This window comes from Fistularia commersonii, chromosome 32, assembly GCF_037954325.1.
Source record: "Fistularia commersonii isolate RoL2024-O1a breed Wild chromosome 32, RoL_Fcom_v1.0, whole genome shotgun sequence".
NCBI classification, from domain to species: domain Eukaryota; kingdom Metazoa; phylum Chordata; class Actinopteri; order Syngnathiformes; family Fistulariidae; genus Fistularia; species Fistularia commersonii.
In genome coordinates, this window is record NC_141315.1 from 11,101,455 (window position 1) to 11,124,120 (window position 22,666).

The 22,666-nt window shown below is 53.8% G+C and overlaps 2 protein-coding genes across 3 annotated transcripts; both read right to left on the reverse strand.

The window, feature by feature from the left end:
• Window positions 1-1,679: 1,679 nt before the first annotated feature.
• chmp6b (charged multivesicular body protein 6b) lies at window positions 1,680-5,314 on the reverse strand. The gene is made up of 8 exons (XM_086140123.1): window positions 5,090-5,314; window positions 3,995-4,104; window positions 3,825-3,912; window positions 3,636-3,722; window positions 3,481-3,546; window positions 3,270-3,350; window positions 2,436-2,502; window positions 1,680-2,303 (listed from the first exon to the last, which is right to left on the reverse strand). The coding sequence occupies exons 1-8, from the start codon at window positions 5,150-5,152 to the stop codon at window positions 2,254-2,256; spliced, it is 612 nt and encodes a 203-aa protein (XP_085996249.1). The 5' UTR covers window positions 5,153-5,314; the 3' UTR covers window positions 1,680-2,253.
• A 404-nt stretch (window positions 5,315-5,718) lies between these two features.
• On the reverse strand, window positions 5,719-22,639 carry abca5 (ATP-binding cassette, sub-family A (ABC1), member 5). Of its 2 annotated transcripts, none has more exons than XM_086140122.1 (38): window positions 22,482-22,639; window positions 20,845-21,014; window positions 19,185-19,371; window positions 18,940-19,113; window positions 18,774-18,871; window positions 17,506-17,732; window positions 17,267-17,408; window positions 16,872-17,060; window positions 16,604-16,751; window positions 16,325-16,502; window positions 16,151-16,209; window positions 15,801-16,087; window positions 15,516-15,635; window positions 15,305-15,443; window positions 15,056-15,146; window positions 14,840-14,979; window positions 14,260-14,379; window positions 13,994-14,189; window positions 13,749-13,915; window positions 12,437-12,564; window positions 12,219-12,356; window positions 12,028-12,141; window positions 11,769-11,939; window positions 11,191-11,304; window positions 10,996-11,127; window positions 10,845-10,913; window positions 10,452-10,543; window positions 10,160-10,283; window positions 9,364-9,481; window positions 9,195-9,286; window positions 8,915-9,090; window positions 8,750-8,825; window positions 8,579-8,673; window positions 7,806-7,925; window positions 7,567-7,719; window positions 7,404-7,483; window positions 7,267-7,322; window positions 5,719-7,185 (listed from the first exon to the last, which is right to left on the reverse strand). In XM_086140122.1, exons 1-38 carry the CDS (start codon window positions 22,492-22,494, stop codon window positions 7,045-7,047), a joined length of 5,034 nt encoding a protein of 1,677 aa, XP_085996248.1. In that variant the 5' UTR covers window positions 22,495-22,639; the 3' UTR covers window positions 5,719-7,044. The 2 variants fall into 2 exon arrangements, with proteins under 2 accessions (XP_085996248.1, XP_085996247.1); XM_086140121.1 differs by having other exon boundaries at window positions 7,039-7,185; window positions 7,267-7,317; window positions 22,482-22,631.
• Between the last annotated feature and the right edge of the window lie 27 nt (window positions 22,640-22,666).

Genomic DNA, 22,666 nt, shown 5'->3' on the forward strand with positions numbered 1-22,666 from the left:
CCTGCCCCCCCTCACGCTGATCCGCGATGCTGACTGATCCAAACTGTTAATAAACCTCAAACAATTCTGTTTGTAACTTTTCTTTTTGAAATATTTCCAGGGTTGTGTCGTTCTGTGGACGGCGTGGGAGCTGCGGGTGGGCGGCGTCCCCCGCCCCCCCCACGCCGTGACTCACCGGCCGAGTCTCCGCCCACACGGTGACTCATGATGTGACTCCGCCGCAGCCCCGGCGGCGGAACACACTCGTGTTGTGAACACGCCGCCGTCCGTCCGACCGTCCAAGGCCGTTGCCACGGAGACGCCAGGGAACACTGCTGTCCCTCGGTGTGCGTGCGCGCACACACACACACACACACACACACACACACACACAAGGTGATAGGGAACATACTGTGTGTGTATGGGAAACACACACTGATAAAGAACATATATACAGTAAATGTATGGACACAAACTAACAGTGAACGTTTAAACAGTATATAGATAGGAAAACACACCTGCAGATAGAGGTGCACACACACAAACACACACACACACACACACACTAAATGATAACATATACAGTTTATGCATGTATGATCACACACACACAAATACAGACGATGCATACGGCGTGTGCATGGAAAAACACATGCCCACCACACACACACACACACACACACACACACACACACACACACACACACACACAGTATGCGGAAAAACAGATGTGTACATAGACGTGCACACAGGCACATACAAACATAATAGAACTTATACATACAGTGTATGGGAAAACACTGATGTGTACATGCGCGCACACACACACACACACAAACACACACACAGAACATATATACAATGAGTGTACTGGAAGACAGGTGCATGTGGACACACACACACACACAGAAGCATGTAGTGGATGGAAATCACACACATATACAAATGTATGGAAAAACAGATGTGTGCGCGCGCACACACACACACGCGCGCACACACACAGCGCCCCCTGGTGTCCACGTAGCGCAGCGCGCTGGAGCTGCGAGAACGAGGCGCGCGCCTGCGTCACGTGACGGAGGGGTCACATGACCCGGAAGTTTTGATTCTCCACAAGCAAAGCGTCCTGCTGACCTCAGGTTGAGACAAGTTCTTTATACACAAAAACGGGATGCAAAAAGATTCATCTTCTTTATATAAAAAAATCTATTTATGGAAGAATCCAAAAAATATACCACTTTATGAATAATATTCCCTTTGATCCATTGAGTTCAATACAAATTGAAAACATTTGTAAATTGTACATTTTTTTCTCACACAGCTCTGCTCTTATTTACTCTTACGCTTCTTTAATTGTATACAAATTAAGTGTCTTTGTGTTCCCTCACGCCTGTTAAATGTTATTATGTACATTCTATGTATAAACATTCATGTTTGTTTATACTTTAAGTTCAATAAAGGTTAAAAAAATAAGAAAAAAAAAAGCTTCCTGCTGATTTTCTGTCCTTTGAGTAAATAAAAGCTCAACATTTACAACCCACTGATTAGAAGCAGTAGGGTTAGGGATTCTTGGGATTATTTTCCTACCAATTCTTCTGTTTTTCCAGAACGTATTCTGAAGATTCTCCAGATCCTCTGCACACTTTTGTTCCCACTTTCAAAGCAAAGGCCGGTGTTTCCTGCGTGAAGCCAGACAGGGAGGGTTTTCTTTGGCAGACTTTTGGCTCAAAAAGCCACTTTATTGATGAAAATGGTCTTAATTGCAATTTAAAAGTTCTAACTGAGCAGACAGAGATAAAAAATCCCTCCGGGGTTTTACTGCCGGAAGGTCAACCACTTCCTGAAAGTCACTGCAATTCATTTTTTCTTCCAAATCAAAGAAAATGACATTTAACAAAGCGCATTTTGACATTTTCTACCTTTTACTTTTTGGATGATTTTTTTTTCTTTTAATGTTATCAGTGATTTCGGAGAAATGGGTCTTCCTGAGAGACACACACACACACACACACACACACACACACACACACACACACACACACACACACACGATGATGATACTTATCAAAACAGGGGCTTCTGAAGGCCTTGATATTTTTTTTTGTTTATCACCCTGGTAACCAGACGTGACATCATAGGTCATGTGACACCATGGAGTGTTGACCTGCAGGACGTGGGACGTTCCTGCAGGTTGTGAAGAACCAGAGTGTCCTGGACAGTCTTGGAGCATCTTGGAGAGTCCAGGAGAAACCATGAGAGCTTCCTGGGAGAGTCCTGCTAAGCCGCCAGCATCTGTCGCTCCGCCTTCTTCTTGGGACGTTCCCTCTCTGCACACACACACACACACACTCATGTTAGCTAATATACGTTAGCATGTGGCTAACTTATAAAGAATGGATTCCATCCATCTGAGGAGGAAGTGGATCTGACAGCTTCCTGTGGGACAGACGGCGACCTACCTGGCGTCTCGTCCTCGGCGTCGGCGGGCAGCTCGTCCGACGGCACATCTGGCAGCTCCACGTCTCCCTGGTAACGGCGAAGCAAGAGAAGCAGACGTGAAGAAGGCTGCTCTGGAGGCTATGCTAACGACTCTCCGGTTCAAATTCACCCCCTCCTTAATTTTCTTTTTTTATTTTTTTTTTTTTTTTAATTGAACATAAACAGTTTAAACAGATACATATATATATATATATATGCACAAATAAACATGGCAAGGTTGAATCAAATGTCAATGAAACAACCAGGGACGAGGAAGCAAAGGACATTTGTTCTGTATGTAATCAGAAGTTAATCGTGTTAAAGGTTTGTGAGAAATGTTTAATGCTTGACAAAAAAGAAAGTAAAAGAAAATAATTAAATGTAAGGTTAGATAAATAAAATATAAGATAAAAAAACACTTGCAAGAGGAATATAACATATATTTAACTTGGTGGTTCACAAGAAATCTCAGACGTCAAACTATATTTTTGGGTTTTTGTATTTTTCCATAAGTTTTAAGGATTTTTTATGTAATTCAAAATTGTTTATAAAGAAGGTAAAATTGGGGGAACACTTTTGCATTCTGTTTTTGTGAATGAAGAACTTTTCCAGGCCTAAAGTAACAAGGACACAGAGTTCATCTCTTTTGTTGCTTAAAGGTAAACTAACCCATTTTTGAGTTTTAGCCCGAAAGCCCTGTACTTTTTCGCATGAGACCTAAATTCTCATTTTCAAAATCAAACATTCAGAAACATCTCGCCGTAGTCGGTGCATCCACCCCGCCGTGAGTCTGTTCCTCTGCGAGCGGTCCATACCTGGGTGAGGGCCTCCAGCTCCGCCAGCACCGCGTCCTCGTCCTCGGCCGACAGCGTCCCTGCTAGCATCTCATCGATTTGCTGCCCCAAACGAATATAAAGCACCGCTCAGGGTTTTACTTCCACAGGAAGGACGCCCACGTTCCAACCAGTCTCTATTTATAGTGATCTCACACACACACACACACACACACACACACACACCCCTCACCCTCTGGTACTCGACGGCGTCCTGAGTCTCGTCCATGATGCGTTCCACCTCCTCGATGGACATCACCTGCAGGGTGGGGGGGCAGAAGGTCAGTCAGAGGCCCCGCCCCCCTGAGGCCCCGCCTCCCCAGAGGCCCCGCCCCCTCACAGCCTTACCTCGTGCATCTTCTTCAGGCAGTCGTTCCCGACCTTCAGGCCGTCGATGACCTTCCTCTCGATCTGAGCAAACTCCAAGTCCGTTACCTGAAAGCACACACACACACACACACACACACACACACACACACTCTCATTTCCAGAACATTTCTAGGACATTTCCAGGATGTTCCCCAAAGCTCTGCTCACCATGCGCTCCAGGTTGCTGATCTGGTTGTCCGTCTTCTCCAGAAGCGTCTCCTGGAACTTCTTCTTCTTCAGCAGCAGCAGTGCCTTCCTGTCCCCCCCCACAGACAGCAGAGTTACACTCCTCCTCTTCCTCCTCCTCCTCCTCTTCTTCTTCCACGAGTGGAACTCACTGCTTCTTGCCGTCGTTCAGCAGCTGCTTGGCCAGGAGTCTCTCCTTCTGCAGCTGCAGCTCCACCTTCTTCTGGTACTGCCGTAGCTTATCCCTCTGCAGCTTCAGTTGCTGCGTTCACAGGTCAGAGGTCGCCTCGTAAACATCGGCACTCACACACACCCGGCAAATAGACGCGTCCCTTCGGCCTCTGAGGAGCTTCGCGTTTCTTACGGTTTTAAACTTAAAGAGTCGCATTTTCCCACTTTTGCTGATGTTTTGGGGGAATGTCCTGCTTTGAGCCCGTGTCTTCTGCGCTTCTCACGTTTCTCCTCAACTCTGAAAACACATCTGGTTTCTCATTTCCTGCATATATTGAGGAGAACTTCTCTCCGGGTTTAAAGTCCAGCTGTTTGTTTAAACCATACAATCTCTGCAGAGGCTCAGCCGAGGTTCATGCCGTGCCTGGCCTGCAGGACCTTCTGGGAAGCCCTCCTGATCTGACAGCCATAGATTAGGCCACTCCTTGTTCTTTTCAGCCTCTTTTCTGTCAATGTCCAGTCTGACAGAAGACTTCCCTGCCCCTGTCCTCTCTGGCGGGGATCGAAGGAGCTTCCCGCAGAGGAAACCTCACCAGGAGAAAGTGAAGAGGACCAGATGTTTCCTCTTGAAAGGACAGAGGAGTGTATTCTGATCATTGGTCTTCGGCGACGGTTGAGCTAGAGATCCAGGAGGTGATCTTCCAGGACCGAGACCCTGCATGACAGCTGGATCTCCTCCGCTCTCCTGCTTCGGCGCGGACTGCCTTCAAACCTGGGCCGATTTGAGCCCCGAAACCTGCACTGCGCTCGACAAGTGTCCACTTAGCAAACTGTGCGAACGCGTGTTTGAACACCAAACAAAGTGTTTTATCGTACTATACTCGGCGCCGAATTAACTGGCACGTCCTAACTAGCACTGGCTCGGCTATTTAACGATTAGCTGACCGGTTGCGGGGGTTTGCGGAAAGACTTTTACTAAATCCAGGCAGTTTGTAAAGCAATCTGGAGTGACAGCGGCGACGCTAACACGTTAGCCAGCTAGCTCGCCAGCTAGCTAGCTAGCTAGTGACACTCACCAAGATGGCTTTGTCTTGTTCCGTCACTCGCGTCGCTTTCTTTTTCCCGAAAATGTTGCCCATCCTGACACAGCATCCCAGCCGCTGACCGGGGCGGCGGGGTCACTTCTCGCCGAGGTTCCTTTCGGCTTTCTTCAGTTGTTCTCCGAAACTTTGGACGCGACGTGAGTCAGTATCGCTTTCCGGCCCCGGTCCGCGGCTCCGGTCCACACCCGCGGAGGGACGGACGGAAGCCGACGAGGGACAAAAAGGCGCAACGATACAAACAAACCACGGCACAACAGGTTAGCTTGGAGAAAAACAAAGCATATTTCAGCAAAATACCCAGCTTTCTCTTGTTTAATGCATTGACAAACACAACGGTGTGAATATAAACATGTTTATCCATGTTACTTATCTCTCCGCACCTCGTGTGGACTTTACTATATTGTGCTTTGCATTGCGTGTTATCTTCTTCCAAGGTGCTTTTAACTGGATTTAAAGCCAATTTGAATCCAAATTTCAACACATTTCCCCCTTTTTAGGTGTCTCTTTCCTTTCCCCTCCCCAGTAACCCGCTGCCGTAGAGTCCAGCGCCAGCCCTGACCCACAACACCATCTGAGAAGAACTAGAAAAGTCTATCCCGCCGTGTTTTTAATTGACATTTATTCATGAAAATGAATCATTAATGTGTCCATTCAGACCTGGGGGCAGGTGAAGGATGGAGTTGGGGAGGGGTTACAGGATGAAAATACACCAAAACCAGTCTTAAAAAAAAACAAAACAACAAAAATGAAGTCAGTGCTCTCGCCGTCCGCCAGTGTTTGTTGCATAATAGAAAGAAAAGTTTCCCAGAAATAGTGCAGCTTTTCCCCAGCAAAAGGAAAAAAAAGGCGCAGAAATCACGACCCCGTCTCCCGGCGGAGGGGGGCCACAACAGAAGGGAAAGCAAAACGGGCCGGGGATGAAAAGTGCAAATGCTGGAACCGATGGGAACGTCCGCTCCTGAGGACCAGGAGCCAGGAGGACCAGAGGACTTCCTGTCACATGACCGGCCAGGGGACGAGGAGACACGAGTGCAAAGGGTGTTAAAAAGAAATAGTAAAAGAACTCTGGACCAGCGTTGGATGAAGGAACGCTTGGGAGAGAAGGTTGGGGAGCAGGTGGACGCCCGGACCTTCTTCACCCCGGCCTGACCCCGTTCGTGGACCGAAATGTTCACCGCCGCGGCGGCGGGATGTCGCCGGCGACATCGACTCCGCCCCCCCTCCCACACACACACACGCCCGAAATTCCCTTTCACCGGATTTCACCGGAAAATAAATTACAATTTGTCGGTTTGCTGAGGAGAACATGTGGAAACACACACACACACACACACACACACACACACACCAGCGTGAAGCAAAGCGGCACAGCGGTGAAACCTCCTGGTGCAGCGTTGCCGTGGAAACCGGCTCCGCCCAGACCCCCGGGGTCTCAGAAGCCGGCCTTCCGATCCAGCGGGGGGGGGGGGCCACACACCTGTGGAAACATCTGGACGTCCGGGGTCACCGGCCTCCTGCTACATCCACTGATCTGCATCGTCAAGAAGGTCCACCCTGGTCTCACACACACACACACACACACACACACACATGCTGGGATGCCGGGCTGCTGGTGCAGAATGGAGAGCTGAAGAGGAGGTGTGGCCTCCTTCACCCCCCCGTCAGACGGACATGCTACAACATGGAGGAACACCCCAAAGGAGGGGCTTCGGTTCCATCCAGGAGACCCCCAAACCCGCCTGGAGGCCACGGGAGGGGGGCGGGGGGTCCCCGAGCATAAATATGGTGATATAGAGTATAAATAGGATGTCCTGCGAGGAGGAGGAGAACCTCGGAGCACCAGTAGACACGTCCGGCCCGCGGAGAGCCCCGGCAACTGGTCCGGTCCGGTCCGGTCCAGGCGGGTCCAGGCGGGTCCAGGCGGGGGGTCACAGCTGGTGGACGATGCTGTCCGCTTGGTTGACGGAGACGGGACCGTCCTGACGGAGGCGCTGCCAGTGGAAGGTGGTGCTCAGGGAGCCCACCTCCTCCTCCTCGCTCTCCTGCTCCTTGGCGAACTCCATGAACACCTGAAGGAGGGAAGACGGCGGCCAATCAGGAGGCCGACACGGAGAGGCTCCGCCCACCCGGCCGGGGGAAGGGCTGCATACCTGCTCCAGCGTGGACTGGGAGAAGTTGTACTCCTCAAAGTTGAACGCTTGCTTCGCTGAGAAACAAAACACACATCGGGTAACCGTCCAGACATGGTGTGTGTGTGTGTGTGTGTGTGTGTGTGTGTGTGTCTCACCTGCCTCCAGCTGGGAGAAGGCCTTGGCCAGGGACTTGACGTCCTCCATGGGGATCTTATAAACCATCAGAGTGGCAAAGCTGACAAAATGAAATCAGATAAAGCGATGATTTTGAGGGTACTTAGATACTCAGGAGGACCTTCATCTCACACACACACACACCTCTCCTGACGGGACGCGTGTGGGAAGATGCGGAGGATCTCCTTGTGCAGCAGCGCCACCTGCTGGAGGCCCGTCAGCTCCTCCCGGAGCTTCACCTCCAGGCTGTAGCCACGGCCATACTTCCCCTTCAGGTGCTGGATGGAGCCGATGCACCTGGTGCAGAGAGGGGGGGGGACAGAGTGTGTGAGTGTGTGTGCGCTGCATCATGCAGACACACACACACACACACACACACACACCTGAGTTGGCCCGACACCATGATGGCGACCCGGTCGCACACGGCCTCGGCCTCCTCCATGTAGTGGGTGGTGAGGACGGCGCCGCGCTGACAGTTCCGGAAGGCGGCTCTGATGGCTCTCCTGATTGGTGGGATGGACCAGGAAGTAGGTGTGTGTGCACACACACATGTAAATATGTGTTCAAGGTGTTGCAGACGTAGCAAATGTTAAAAAGTGTAATAGATGAGATGAGATGAACTTTATTTATCCCGAAGGAAATTGTTGTGCCAGAGTTTCAAGCAAAAACACAACAGTAATAGATAATAGTAGGAAGGAGGGAGAATAAGAAATACAATGAAATATAAATTGTCAAGGTTATATAGAGGTTATATTTCAAGGTTATATGTCAAGGTAATAGACACGTAATATAGGTGTAACAGACTTGTCGGTATGTACTACAGGTGTAAAGCTGTAATAGATGTGTAATGAATATGTAGTAAAGGTTAATAGATGTGTCGTAAATACAGGCGTAATAGATGTGTAGTAAATACAAGTGTAATAGATGTGTTATTAATACAGGTGTAATAGATGTGTAATAAATACAGGTGTAATAGATGTGTAATAAATACAGGTGTAATAGATGTGTAATAAATACATGTGTAATAGATGTGTAATAAATACATGTGTAATAGATGTGTAATAAATACAGGTGTAATAGACGTGTAATAAATACAAGTGTAATAGATGTGTGGTAAATAGCGGACGTGAATTAAAAGTGTACCCCATGAGCTCACCACATGCGTTGCTTGGACTTGGGGTCCATCCCTGAGGAGGGCTCGTCCAGCAGGACGATCTGGGGGTTCCCGATCATGCTGAGGGCGAAGCACAGCTGCAGGGACGGCGAGAAAGAAGAGGCGTCACCGTGGAGCGAGTCCGCCGTCCGACGCCGACGGTCCGGTCCTCACCTTCCTCTTGAGTCCGGCCGACAGGCTCTTGGCCCGCTTGTTCAGGTGCTCCTTCAGCTCCAGGGCGTTCACCACCCTGACCCCAACGACATCATCACACATCAGCGCGCCGTCGCCATGGGAGCGCCGCCAGCGCGCTGGCCCCCCCCCCGTCCGCGGGCTCACCGTCGGATGATGCCGGGGACGTCCTGCCCTCGCAGGCCCTTGACGGCGGCGTAGATCTCCAGGTGCTCCCGCAGGGTGATGCGGGGCCACAGCGGGTTCACCTGGGGGCAGTAGCCCACGTGGTCCAGGGCGGCGGCCCCCGGACGGGGCTCCGTGCCGTAGTCCCCCAGCAGGACCTGGACACAGGAGGGGTTGAAGGTGAAGACCAAGGCCTTGGAGCGGGAGGTCAAAGCTGAGAGGATCTCCTGGCTCCACATGGTGCGATCCACGGAGGAGGTACCTGTCCTGCCGTCGGGTCGGTGTCCCCCGACAGCATGTGCATGACGGTGCTCTTCCCCGAGCCGTTGGGGCCCAACAGTCCGAGAACCTCGCCTGGACACAAAGCGTTCGGGAGAAGACTCAGTCCGAAGCCGACCAGGTCTGCGGACATCTGGACCGGGAGAAGGTACCTTTGCGAACGCAGAAGGAAACGTTCTTCGTGGCCACTTTGCGACCCTTGTTGAGGGAGAAGCCGTCCCTTCGGTTCTTGTACTTCTTCCTCAGGTTGCTAACGACGACCACCGGCTTCTGTAAGGGCGGGACACAACCAGAGTTTCTGAAAACTTTTAGCAAACCAGGATGTCGTCGCCCCAGTAAGCGCTGCAGAAGAAGAGGAGTGTGCATGTACGCAGATCTTCTTCTTCTTCTTTCGGCTTTTCCCTTCAGGTGTCGCCACAGTGAGTCAACCTTCTCCATCTCACCCTATTCTCTGGATCCTCCTCTCTCACACCAACTACCTTCATATCTTCTCTCACGACGTCCATAAATCTTCTCTTTGGTCTTCCTCCAGACCTCCTGCCTGGCAGCTCCAATTCCAGCATCCATCTACCAATATATTCTCCATCCCTTCTCTGTCCATGACCCAACCATCTCAGTCTGGCTTCTCCGACCTTCTCTCCAAAACATCTAACATGTGCTGTTCCTCTGATAGACTCATTCCTGATCCTCTCCATCCTGGTCACTCCCAAAGAGAACCTCAACATCTTCATCTCTGCAACCTCTAGTTCTGCCTGCTGTCTTTTGGTCATTGGAACAGTTTCTAGTCCAAACATCATCTCTGGTCTCACCACTGTCTTGTACACCTTTCCTTTTATTCTGGCTGATAGTCTTCTAGCGCATGTACGCAGATGATGCGAGGAAATAAACGATAGCATTGGGCCTGGAGATGCCTCCACCGCGACCTGGCCTACCAAAGCCACGGCTCACCTCCTCGCAGGACTCGCAGGTCAGCGCCTCCTTCACCCTGGCCTTCTCCATCCGCACGTCCTCGTCTTCGTTCAGACCCTCCTCCGGGTTCCTCTCCACCCTGGGCGTGGACTCGGGCCAGATCCTGCCGACGGGCCACACAGACGGCGGCGACAGTGAGATCTGAACCTTTAACCGGACCGACGCCGGTTCTTTTGCAGACTACGATGACCTTCGGCGGCCACCAGGGGATCTTCTTCTGTTCACGCCTTCAAGATAGACGTCTGACACATGGAGCTGGAGCGCCGCTCACCTGCAGAACTGGTCGTTGTTCATGGTCCTCCCTCCGTAGCGGATCTCCAGCCAGCGGAGCAGGAACAGCAGCAGGATGCACTGGAGGTATGGCTGCACACACACACACACACACACACACACACACACACACACACACACACACACGCAGTTTCGGTCATCATTTCACTCCATGATCTGCTTGCTTTCAGGGTCATGGGGTCTGGAGCCAATCACAGGCCTCACTGGTCAAGAGGCGGGGCTTAACCTGGAGACATCCACCCATTCACACCCGAGGAAGCGTTCAGAGTCTTCAGTGAACCTGCTAGCTGTTGGCGGGGGAGCATGCAGAGAACCCTGGACGTGGAGCAGACTCCGCCTCCGCGCCGTCCCAGGTCGCCCGCCACTGACTCACCGATACCACGGCGACCAGCAGGTTGTTCCACAGGAAGCTCTCCTCGACGGCGGAGGGGAGGAAGGTCGCCTGGGGGGCGGGAAACAGACCGGTCGGCTCTGGCGTCCTGCATTTTAAAGATGGCGGCGGCGGCGGCGGCGGCGTCCCCCACCTTGGTGATGCAGTTGAGGCAGCCCATCAGGGGGTAGAGGGGGTTGAAGAGACACAAGGCGTTGTGCAGCGTCCTGCTCAGGCCGGGGGCGTCGTTGACGAACTGGACCAGCGACGCCGACACCACACACACCTGCGGGACCGCAGCCTCCGTCAGCCACCGCCGCCATCATCTGATCCCCCCCGCCCGGCTCACCATCATGGAGATGACGGAGAAGAAGTCCCTGTTGCTCTGGACCCGGGCGAAGCCGAAGGAGAACACGTAGGTGAAGAGGATCATGGCGGGAGCGAAGCCCACGATGCAGAGGACCTGGAAGGAGAGGGACGGGAGGGTCAGGAAGCCAAAACACCACGGCTTCTGCAGACCAGATGATGGGATCCGGGTTCCCCGAGGACCACCTCCACGTCCTGCACAGACCCAGTGGACTCGGCTCGGGTTCCCAGGGCCGCGAGAACAAGACGGCCTTACAAGACCTTGTAAGGTGTTTGGACGGCCAGGGGAGGACGGAGGAGGACATCTGACCCAGAGGATGGCGGTACCGTCCTAGAGGCCTTGGAGGACCTCTAGGAGTTTCTCCTAAAGTGTGAAATGTGACCTCCGGTGAGAACTCCTGTTGTTCTGGCAGCCCTGGGAGAACATCTGAAGGGGTTCCAGCTCAGATGCAAAGCAGAAGGAAATGCTATTCTGGATTTCCTGTGGTTTTCATCGCCAAACATCAGACGTGAGGAACATCTGGGGGTCTACAGGGGAACCCCGGAGGGCGGGCGGCGCACCACGGCTGTGAGGTTGCTGGAGGTCAGAAGGTTCCCGGTGTGGAAGGAGAAGAGGGCCACGGTCATGCCGGACAGGATGAGGTAGAAGAAGGGGATGTCCACGGCGGCCTGGCCGCACCAGTAGGCCGACGGAACCAGGCCGGAGATCCTCAGCGTGGAGCGGCACTTGATCTGGGGACGGACCGGAAACGGGGTCAGGGGTCAGGGGTCGGGGGTCGGGAAACACCCGCGGGGCGCCGGACGGGACGCTCCGGGTCACCTCTCGGTCTCGGGTGTGGTCCATGGCGAAGTAGGCGGGCATCCCGGCGGCGAACATCCCCAGGATGATGGCTTCGATGTAGACCAGCGTGTAGGACGTGGCGTCCGGGATTTGCTGGTCGGAGGTCAGAGGGGAGGGTTAGCGGGGCCCCGGCCGGCGGGGGCTCGGCGGCGGCGGCGCCGGGGACTCACGTAGTCGAAGGGTTTGGTCCACGTCCTGATGGCGCCGCTGCCGTTCAGGCCGCGCAGCAGGGCGTTGCTCAGGATGTTGACCGCCATCGGCAGCGAGTGCACGGTGGTGCTGTTGAACGCCACGCTGTAACGGAAGCCCTGGCGGGCGGGTGGAGAGGCGGGGTCAGGGGGCGCCGCGGCGTCGGATCGCGACTTTAAAACCAACGAGTAGGTGAAACCTTGCTGGACCCGGTGACGCCGATGGCGGCGCTGTGGGGGGCCGCCGCCATGAAGTCGCCGTGCCGCATCAGCTCCACCTTGATGTCCTGGGATTCCAGGTTGTGGATGAAGTCGGAGATGTCCGAGCCTGCGGGAGGAACGGCAACGCCGTGAGGACGCGTCGCTGAATCAATGGCATCGCTAATTATGCTAATATCACAGGTGACATGGATGTGCAATCATTGATAACAGTCACAGGTTACAACATAATTACATTATTACATTACATTAGGCAGACGCTTGCAAATAACTGCAAATAACACTTGCAAATACAAGATGCACAGGAAATATACAGAACGGTAAACTGGGGTTAGTTTTTTGTTTTTTTTCCCAGGTTACTTTCGGTGCATCACGGATTACGTTCTGTTTATGGCTGTTTATGCTAACGTCACACGTTCCACCTTAATACGGTCGCTGGAAAACGAACAAAATCGTGGATTACGTTCTTGTCGAGATCTTCTCGTCCCGGCAGCTGGACTTTCTGAACGGAGCAGGTTAAAGCCATACCAGATGACTAATCAGAGCTAGCCTGGTAATCTAGCTTACGGCGCATGCACCGCTAACACGACAAATCCCGACGGGACCGCGTAAACCCCCCCTCTTCTGTTGACGGTCGTCATAGCGACCTGATGCTAATACCGGCACCGTGCTAGCCCTTTTCTGGACAGGCGGGAGGCAGAATATCTGTTTGCATACGGAAAAAACACACCTGTTAGCCTTGTGTGTGGAGCTGAAAAAGAGGCATTCAATTTATCTCATTTTTATTTAAGAAATGATTGCCATTGATGTGTTTTTCATTAGGAATTTTGCACGTAGGCCATATGAAGTTATACACTGTGTAGTAATAAGCTTCGCCTGTTCCATATTCAGCTTTTAAGGAAGACGTGTTTGGGTCCATATGAAGAGGTTCACTGTTCCCCTGGAGGAAGATTGTTTTCAATAAATATCAAGGTTGGCCCGTGACTTTTCGGGCCCCTGGAGCAGGTAAACCTGCTTACAACAGACGTGAAGAAGCCTCGGGAATGAGGGGTTTTCGAAGATTTCCACAAGAATTGACCGAGTAAAGTTACATCGATAACACGGAACACGACGTTCATACTCATGCTGGCAAAGGTGACGTTAATATCAAGACGACTGGATGAAGGCCATCGGTTTCTTCACATGTTCGCCTACTCGTGCGTTTATCCCAGATTCGATTAGATGTATAATTACTTTATGACAATCAAATAAAAGCGTACGTGTGTGTGTGTGTGTGTGTGTGTGTGTCCTGACCGGTGGAGTTCTGCACCAGCAGGCTGGTGGTGTATCTGCGGGGCGCCTGGTTCCTCCGCAGCAGGTAGATGGGCAGGAACTGGCGGTCCGGGGAGTGGATCTGGATGTTCCCGGTGACCAGGGACAGGACCAGGACGGCGGCCACGAACGCCAGGAACAAGGCCAGCCTGGACGTCAGGGGGTCCCGGGGTCAGACGCCGAACCCCGCCGAGATACGACCTTTGGGTAAGGAGGCGGGCGCTCACGTGTAGACGAAGGCCTTCCTCTCCCGCCGCATGTTGAGCATGTGCAGCCAGGCCACGGCGCCGAACTGCTGCCTCCACAGGCCGTGGCCCGACACCACGTCCGACTTGCCGTCGGAGAAGGCGAGCAGCCGCTGGTCGTCCAGGGAGACGCCGTCGACCTCGTCCTCCGCCGGCTCGCGGTGGAAGACGCTGTAGTCTGGACACGACCGGCCGTCAAAGAGGCGCCCGCCCGCCGCGAGACGACGGACGCGTGCGCCGCCACTTACCCGCCTGGTCCACCTCCGCCTCGGCCTCCAGCCGGAGGAACACGTCCTCCAGAGTCGTCATGGAAACGCCGTAGTTGACGATTCCCAGCTGAGGCTGGCCGTCCAGCTCCGAAAACAAGCCTGGAGGAACACGTCGGAGCGTCGGTTGTTCGCGTTTTAACAAAAACAAACCTACGGGTGCAAGAGATGGACTCCTCCTCTCGGGCCGAGCTAATCTTAGCCGCTGTTGAATATTAGCTTTGTTTTATTATGGTTCCCCCGCGCAGAGCGTTTCCTGCTTTGCCGAGGACGAGGCGTTCCCGTCGGAGGTCACCGGCGAGACAATCGCGATACCTTATCAAGCTCCCGTCCTGGAGGACGGCGTGAGAACACCTTCCTCTGGTCCAGCTCAACAAACAACCCCGGAGGTTGAGTTTCCAGAACACTTCCGATGGGAATTCGGGTGTAACCGTGTAGGTTTGTGAGGAGCGAGGAGGGCAGCGGCGCAAACCGGAGGTGGAACCTCCACTCAAACGCCCGAGAGGCGGGGCTTAAGCCGGCCGTCGATCGCACCATACGCGACACCAACAGAAGAACCCACCCGGAAACGTGTCCATGCTCTCGAAGGGCAGGGTGAAGGTCAGCTCCGCCTCCTGATGCCGCGTGAGCGTCGCCTTGGAGACGTGGCGTTTGACCAGGCGGGCCACCTCCTCGGCGTCGCAGCCGGCGCCGACGGACATCCTGGCCGGAGGAAGACAAGCGTACGGGTGAGGCGAGCGTCTCCGGGCGGAGGACGCTCTGAGGAGCCTTCTCCCACCTGAGATGGTACCCGACGCCACACTTGGTCTTCAGATACATGGAGGAGCCCACGCACTTCAGATGCCCCTGGGAGATCACCGCCTTACGATCTGGACGCCGGGGACAACAACAGCCATGAACCTGGGGTGGATTACTCTGTTGGAGAGCCTGGCTCAGGTGGCATCACCACAACATCGAGAAGAAACACAGATGACCGGGGAAGTGTGTGTGTGTGTGTGTGTGTGTGTGTGTGTGTGTGCGTGTGTACCGGCCAGGATGTCAGCCTCGTCCATGTAGTGAGTGCTCAGGACGGTGACTCTGCCGGCCCGCCGGCCCTTCAGCAAGGTCCAGACCTGGTGTCGGGAGCAGGGGTCCATCCCGGCCGTGGGCTCGTCCAGCAGAAGGATCTGAAACGAGAAGGTCCGCGGCGTCAAGCGGGGCGCCCGCCTTCCGAGGCGAGCGCACGAAGCCGCCGCTACCTTGGGGTCTCCCAGGATGGCGATGCCCACGGAGAGCTTCCTCTTCTGGCCCCCGCTCAGGTTCTTGGCTTGTGCCGTCATGATCTTCTCCAGGTCCAGGTCCTTCAGCACTTTGATCACCTGACGGAGGCGGCTTTCATTAGGTCTCCAAGAAATCTGCAAAGAACCGCCTCGAACCGGGTTTGCAAAAAGGATCCGAATCTTCTCGCGCACCTTGAAAAGACCAACGCGAGAAGAAACGGCTTCTTTCTTCCATAAAAAGGCACCGTTAGCGCTCTCTATTACCTCCACGTCCACGTCAGCCGGCGGGATCCCTTTGATGGCGGCGAATATCCTGAGGTGCTCCTCCACGGTGAGCACGTCGAAGATGATGTTGAACTGGGGGCAGACGCCCACCAGCTGCTTCATCTCCGCCGCCTCCGCGATCTCCGCCACGGGGGAGCCGTAGATGGCGGCCGAGCCGTGGGTGGGAGGGCAGATGCCGCACAAGACGTTCATGAGCGTGGACTTGCCGGCGCCGCTGTGGCCGAGCAGCGCCGTGATCTGGCCCTCGTAGATGTCGAAGGTCAGGCCTGTGGAGCGAGAAGGTTGGGGCGGTTCTACCTTCCTTTCACCTGAGCGGACGGGCGACTGACCTCTCAACGCCTCCACCACGCCGTCCTTCTCCTTGTACACCTTGCAGACGTTGCTGATGCTGGACGCGGCGGCGGAAGGAGGAAGAGGAACAGGAGTCAGACCGGACGCAACGCCGGTCCCGACGGTGTCGACATTTTAGGACCGGAGAACCGGTTCCGGTTCTGGACTTTTACCGGATGGCCTCTTTCCCTCTGAACTCGGGTGACACGGGCTCCACGCACTCGTCGCCGGCGGGGGCGCCGTTCACCTCGGCGTCGTACACCGAGCTCACCTCCACGTAGCGCTTCCTGCGTTTGGACCAATAGGACGGCTTCAGGAAGTAGAGCCAGGACCTCCTCATCCCAAACTCCCCTGACAGAAACACAGCAGCTTCAGACTCACCATCCCAGCTGCCCACGACTGTGTACGTGTGTGTGTGTGTGTGTGTGTGTGTGTGTGTGTGTGCTAATCACCTGGCAGCACCTGGTCCAGGTAGACGGCTACCAGCAGGTACAAGATGCAGTCCAGGACCAGCATGAGCAGCGGGACATACAGAGGATGAGGACCACTGGACAGGGTGGAGAACACGGCACCATCTCCCTGAGCCTCCAGGTACACCACCTGACACACACACACACACACACACACACACACACACACACACACACACACAGTTGCATTCTTGCACGCTAGCATGCTTGCGCGCGGTAGCCGATATTAGCACGTGTTAGCATGTGGCACCTGGGCGATGCCGATGGAGAAGGCGCTGGGCGACAGCAGGCACAGCAGCCAGACCAGCGGCTGAGGGAAGTCCTTCATCAGGACGGTGAAGAGCGACAGGCAGCTGAAGACCACGGTCAGCATGGAGCCCACCGTGCTGGCAAACTTGGGCTTCTTGAACAACGGCGTCAGCATGAAGGAGAAGAAGATCTGGGGCGTCCAGAGAGACGGGGGGACGGCCGGTTAGCCGAAAAAGGTGGAGTCACTCGCTTCTTGTTCTTGGATTAGTGATCAGGATCTCCCACCTTGATGTTCTGGTTCCATCAAACATCTAGCGTGTGTGTGTGTGTGTGTGTGTGTGTGTGTGTGTGTGTGTGTGTACTGGGTACTCGCTGAGTGTAATCCCAGTGACTCACAGATGAGATCCCGTAGAGGAAGATGAGGAGGAAGACGACCAGGAAGTTGCTGTTGGGGAAGAGCGCCGTGTAGGTGGCGATGACGGACATCAGGATGGACATGGTGGTGACCAGCGCGGCGTAGAGGAGACCCCACGACAGCCTGGGGTCACACACACACACACACACACACACACACACACTTATTAACGACACACACACACACACACAGGAAGTGGCTGGCTTCTCCTCTTCCTCACCAGAAGGCCGTGTTGTAGAGCCCCATCATGGTCATGGTGTCCTTCAGCCGGTGCTCCTTCTCCGCCGCCACGTTGACGATGAGGAAGGTGACGAAGGGCGTGAAGGCCAGGACCAGGTAGATGGAGATGAGGGCGTGGGGGAACTTCTGGACCTCCACGGAGCCCGGTTGGCCCATCATCACCACCTGCACGTCCATCTCGCTGCGCACCGACCTCTTGGTCTGCATCTGGACGGGACGACGGCGAGCGCGCTAACGTCACTTCTTCGGGGAACCGAACCGGCCGCCCCAGAAGGTTCTGGTCCTGACCCGCGACCTGCCTGTTTATCGTTATAAAGGGGCGGGGCCAATCACGGCTGGCGCCGGGGGAAAGAGGCGGGGCTTGACCCGGATGGGCCAGCTGTCAATCATCCGACCGTTCATCCCTACGGACAATTACAGCCTTCTAAGGACCAATGGCTGTGAGAGGGACCAGGAGAACCTGGAGAGAACCAGGCGGGCAGGAGGACATGGAGGGAACCGACTGGCAGGAGAACATGGAGAGAACATGGAGAAAACCAGGACAGGAGAACATGAAGAGAACCAGGACAGGAGAACATGAAGAGAACCAGGACAGGAGATCATGGAGAAAACCGACTGGCAGGAGAACTTGGATAGAACCAGGACAGGAGAACATGGAGAGAACATGGAGAGAACATGGAGAGAACATGGAGAGAACCAGGACAGGAGAACATGGAGAGAACATGGAGAGAACCAGGACAGGAGAACAAGGAGAGAACCAGGACAGGAGATCATGGAGAAAACCAACTGGCAGGAGAACTTGGATAGAACCAGGACAGGAGAACATGGAGAGAACATGGAGAGAACATGGAGAGAACATGGAGAGAACCAGGACAGGAGAACATGGAGAGAACATGGAGAGAACCAGGACAGGAGAACATGGAGAGAACATGGAGAGAACATGGAGAGAACATGGAGAGAACATGGAGAGAACATGGAGAGAACCAGGACAGGAGAACATGGAGAGAACATGGAGAGAACATGGAGAGAACATGGAGAGAACCAGGACAGGAGAACATGGAGAGAACATGGAGAGAACCAGGACAGGAGAACATGGAGAGAACATGGAGAGAACATGGAGAGAACATGGAGAGAACCAGGACAGGAGAACATGGAGAGAACATGGAGAGAACATGGAGAGAACATGGAGAGAACCAGGACAGGAGAACATGGAGAGAACCCGGCAGCAGAAGATGTGGAGAAGCCCACCTGGATGATGGCGGCGTCGATGAGCGCCTGCAGGCGTGTGAAGCCTGAGTACCAGTAGCTGGCGGCCCTGCAGTTGATGGAGCTGGAGAAGCAGTTGGCTGCGGGCGGGAAAGCGGGTCAGGCTTTTCTTCTAGAAGCTAGAAGGCGGAGAAGGTCGCGAGCGTACCGATGGACTCGGTGTAGTCGCTGGGCAGGGGCAGCTGGCTGTAGGGGAAGCGCAGGCGGTACGAGGTGGCCGCCGGGTCCAGGAACACCACGCCCACGTAGCCCGACGGCTCGTACAGGCTGGCGTTCTCCAGGTCCTCCTCGCTGGCGAACATGTCCAGGCGGTCCTGCATGTCTGGGAGACGGCGGACACGGTCGGTCGCCGGGCGGCGCCTCGCGAAAAAGCCTCGCCGCGGCGACACTCACGCATCTCCTGGGCCACCTCCTCCATGATGTGGTTGGTGACGTTGGTGATGGGCGTGTAGCCCAGACCCTTGAACACCTGCTCGTCACGCTCCAGCTCCACCGTGCTGATGCCGCCGTAGTACACGTGAGGGTTCAGGGTGCTGATCAGGATCAGGAGGCCCAGCAGGAGAAGAGGCAGGATCAGCTCCTACACACACACACACACACACACACACACACACACACACACACACACACACACACACACACACACAGGAGGGAGATGGTCCAGTTTCACCTGAAGACCCATCATCATTTGGAAAATCCTCCCTGACTCAGCTGGCAGAAGAGGAACAACCTGGTCTGTTCCGGTCTATGATGGTCTGGTCTGATGTGCTCCGGGTCTAGAATGGTCTCAGGTTCTCAGGAACAGTTTGGTCTAGAATAGTCTTATCTGTTCTGGTCTGGTCTACAACAGTATGGAACAGTTTTATCCCGTCTGGTCTAGAATGGTCAGGAAAGGTCTTGTCTGGGACGGTCCAGAACAGCCTGATTAGGAATGGTCTTATCCGCTCTGGTCTACAATGGTCTAGAACAGTTTTATCTGGTCTGGACTAGAATGGTCAGGAATGGTCTTTTCTGTTCTGGTCTTGAACAGTCTGATCTAAGACGGTCTGGAACAGTCTCATCTGTTCTGGTCTACAATGGTCTGGTCTGATGTCCTCAGAGGCTGGAATTGTCTCAAGTTCTCAGGAACAGTCTGGTCTAGAATAGTCTTATCTGTTCTGGTCTACAACAGTATGGAACAGTATTATCTGGTCTGGTCTAGAATGGTCAGGAAAGGTCTTGTCTGGGATGGTCCAGAACAGCCTGATTAGGAATGGTCTTATCTATTCTGGTCTACAATGGTCTGATCTAAAACGGTCAGGAACAGTCTGGTCTGGAACAGTCTTATCAGTTCTGGTCTACAATGGTCTGGAACAGTTTTATCTGGTCTGGACTAGAATGATCAGGAATGGTCTTGTCTGGGGTGGTCCAGAACAGTCTGATTAGGATCGGTCTTATCTGTTCTGGTCTTGAACAGTCTTGAACAGTCTGATCTAAAACGATCAGGAACGGTCTTGTCTGGAACAGTCTTATCTGTTCCGGTCTACAATTGTCTGGAACAGCCTCATCCGTTCTGGTCTAGGACAGTCTGGAACAGTGTGGTCTGTGCTGGTCTAGAATGGTCAGGAACAGTCTGATCTGGAACAGCCTCATCTGTTCTGGTCTAGAACGGTATAGAACAGTCTGATCTAAAACGGTCGGGAGCCGTCTTGTCTGGGTCAGTCTGGTCTAGAACGGCCTGGGATGGTCTAAAACACTCTTATCTGTTCTGGTCTAGAACAGTCAGGAGTGGACTGGTCCAGAGGGGTCTGGTTCGGAGTGGTTTTATCTGGTCCGGTCTAATCTGGAGTGATCTGCTCTGGAGCGGTGCGGTGTGCTCCGTCAGGTCTGGAGGTTCATCAGGGGACGAAGCGGGTCAGCTGACGCATGTTTTCCCGAGTCACACCAACACGACCTTGTCTGCTGCCTGTGTGTGTGTGTGTGTGTGTGTGTGTGTGTGTTCTCCACTGAAGCTCTGTGATTCACAGTCCTGGTACAGACAACCATCTGATTCCAGGCTGATTCTTCTGCTCACCTGCAGGCTCTGCTGCTTGGTTCTCCACTTGATGAGCAGGTTCTTGTAGAGGAGGCTCTTGGTTTGCGGCCAGACGTCGGCGTCCCGGCGGGGCGGCGGCGCCATGCTGCCGGCCGGCCTCATCTGGACCACGTACGGACGAGACCTGGTCTCCCGGATGCTGGCCTCAGCTGGGGGGTGCAGAGGCAGACGGGCCTCAGATCCAAGATCTCCGTCCAGCACAAACACCACACGCTGAGGACGTCACGTCAGGCTTTTCTCCTCAGAAATACTTTTTGTTTCTTCTCAGTGGAGGAGTTTTCTTCTCAAGAAATCCCACTCAAACCTCAGGCCACCTCATCTGCAGGGATGGACTTCATAAACTGCAATCATCTTCAAAGATTTACTGAAATGACCGACAATAATCTTCAAGGACCTACGAACCTTCAACACTGAACGTGATCATGACGAGGACTAATCTGTAAGAACATACTTGATAATTACAATCATTTTGAAGGATTTATTTAATCATCTAGAAGAATCTTTATGGACTTGATCTCATTTAATAGCCTGTGCGGACTGATTTATTAATCTTCAGCCATCTGCTTTAACACTGGACACTAACCTGCAATTACGGATCTCGTAATCTGCAAGGATTTACCTCATAATCTGTCATCATCTTCAATGATTTACTAAATCTGCAAGGAGCGAGTCAATAATCTGCAATAATCTCCAAGGATTTACTTCAAAACCTGCATGGATTTACAAATTATTCACAATAATCTTCAATTATTGATTTCCTAATCTGCAAGGACTGATTTAATAATCCCCAATGACTGACTTCATAATGTGCTTGGATTTACTTTATAATCTCCAACAATCTTTATGGATTGACTTTAAAACCTGCAAGGATTTAGCTCATAATCTACAATAATCTTCAATTACTGATTTAATAATTACCTGTGATGACTGACTTCATAGTCTGCTTGGATTTACTTCTTAACCTACAATAATCCTCAAGGATTTACTTCATAATCTGTTTGGATTTACTTCATAATCTACAATAATCTTCAAGGATTTACTTCATAATCTGGATGGATTTCTTCGGAAATCTGCAGACCCTCATCTCAGCCCCGGTAAACAAACACTCCGGTCGCCGCTCCGACCGTCGACGTGTCCGGGCCATATCGGCTGCTCTCCCCGGGGTGTGAGCGGCGGGCGGCCGGCGCTCCCCGCGGGGGCTGCCGGGGCCACCGGCGCCCCCCGCTGGGGCTGCCGGGGCCACCGGCGCTTCCTGCGGGGGCTGCCGGGACCACCGGCGCTCGCATCGGCTCCGACTCTCCGGGACCCCGTCCGGTTCACCCTCTCCGCGACGCTAGCCTAGCCGCTAACCCGCTGCTAGCACACACCCGCTCGGCGACGCTAACTCAGCTTTGACGCGACAGAACCGGAGAGCCGGAGCGGAGGTGACTGGAAGCCGCGGCCGGGGAGGACCGAGGAAAGGCGGGGAGAGCCGAGGAGGAGGACGGGGGGGCCGCCCCGCGCTAGCCCGGAGAGCTAACCGACAAGCTAGCTGGCTGTGTCGCTTCAGCCCGCGTACCCCGAGGGAGGACGTCCCCGCCGGCGGAGGTCGACAACGATCATCCGGATATACTCACGTATGAAAAACATTAAGGCATAACTTTCCCCGGGTGTGCTTTCAAAAGGGGGCCGTGACAGGAGCGCTCTTCGGCGGCTGAGACGGGCTCCCCTGTCGGTGCCTGCGTCGCTGCTTCCCGCTGTCAGGTGTCGCGAGTCGCCAAAATAAAAAAGAACGTGACGCCAGCCAATCGGATCTGCCGTA